The sequence below is a fragment of the Saccostrea cucullata genome, unplaced genomic scaffold (genome assembly GCF_032062105.1).
Source record: "Saccostrea cucullata isolate Sc308-1 unplaced genomic scaffold, CSIRO_AGI_Scuc_v1 ctg11351, whole genome shotgun sequence".
Lineage (NCBI taxonomy): Eukaryota > Metazoa > Mollusca > Bivalvia > Ostreida > Ostreidae > Saccostrea > Saccostrea cuccullata.
Genome location: NW_026923122.1, coordinates 4,794 through 6,072, shown reverse-complemented (window position 1 = coordinate 6,072; position 1,279 = coordinate 4,794). Strand labels below are relative to the sequence as shown.

At 39.8% G+C, this 1,279-nt stretch overlaps 1 protein-coding gene across 1 annotated transcript; it reads left to right on the top strand.

Moving 5' to 3' along the window:
* On the top strand, positions 1-1,032 carry LOC134263212 (uncharacterized). The gene is made up of 2 exons (XM_062745528.1): positions 1-16; positions 559-1,032. Coding segments are annotated over exons 1-2 (318 nt in total). The 5' UTR covers positions 1-15; the 3' UTR covers positions 876-1,032.
* The last annotated feature ends 247 nt before the right edge of the window (positions 1,033-1,279 follow it).

Below are 1,279 nucleotides of genomic sequence, written 5' to 3'. Positions count from 1 at the left end.
TACTCCACTCCATCTAGTAAGTATGTGTGATTTGTTCTTATTTATGTAAAGGGGCTTTTCATTGGTGGAGATGGAGGTTAGAGGTCAGCAGCATGTGGTAAATCCCCTGTGCTTATTATATCACGTGTAAAAGATGCAGCAGTCCACAGGTCTTAAAAATTTGGTGTGCTCCACTGTTTTCATAATTAGTGTCAGATTGTGACATGAAAATGCTGATCTTTTACGCGTGATGTCAGGAATCGTTCACCTTTGTTTGCATGGTCTATCTACGTCTCCTTCTATGATCTTCTCTGAGAATTCTCAGCATTGGATCACGCCCTCTCTCTCTACATGTTTTTTTCATTCCTTAAATAGCACAAGTTCTTCAATTTTTATTTAGATATTGTATTTCTTTTTGGATTTAGAAATCCAAATGAAATGGTACACTTCAAATACTAGTAACAGTATCTAAGTACTGGAATTCTACTAATAAGGGTAAAAAGAACGTCATTTTTGATCTGCTGTTCGTAAAATTCACCTGTGTAAGGTTGGTTGTAATGTTGACTTGTTTTATTTCAGTGAAATCTCGAGTTCTGCAGTCTTTGCGAGAGGAGGAAGATTTGACTTGGTATCACCCGTACGGCCCTCTCACTCCTCGAAGCCAGCAAGAATTCTCGGATCCTGAGAGGGACGGTGTAGAAATGAACCAAAAGGACACAAATCCATCAGAGCCAGTCGTGGTAGGACCCCTGGAGGTAGTTACTGTAGACCAGAGGCTCCACCAGGCCAACTGCTCCTCCAGAAAAACCGTGGGGGACGTCCATCCCGATGTCTCCGGTCCTATAGGGCTCAGGAATCCGTGTATAGAACGATCCGTGGACACAGAAACCGCCTAAAGCTTCTCGCGGGCATTACACCATACGACAGACTGTATTTAGTGCTGCTATTTCTATTGTGGATAACTACTACTTTGGGGACTCTATTATCCATTTAGGTTGTTCTCTGCTTTTCATTTCATTTTTTGAGAGATTTTGTCTGTCTCATTTTTTTCAGTTTTTTTTATGCGCCCGAATCGATAGATCCGGGGCGTATATTGTTTTTGTCCTGTCTGTTTGTCCTTTTTGTCAACTTTAACCTTCGTTTTGAACTTTCATATTTGGTATGGATTTTTAAGTTCTTTCAAATAAAACTTGACCTTGTGACATTGACCTATATGCTAAAAATATCTTTTTCCACATTTTGCCATAACTTTTGAACCATAGGAGATAGGGACTTCATATTTAGTATGTATATTCCACTT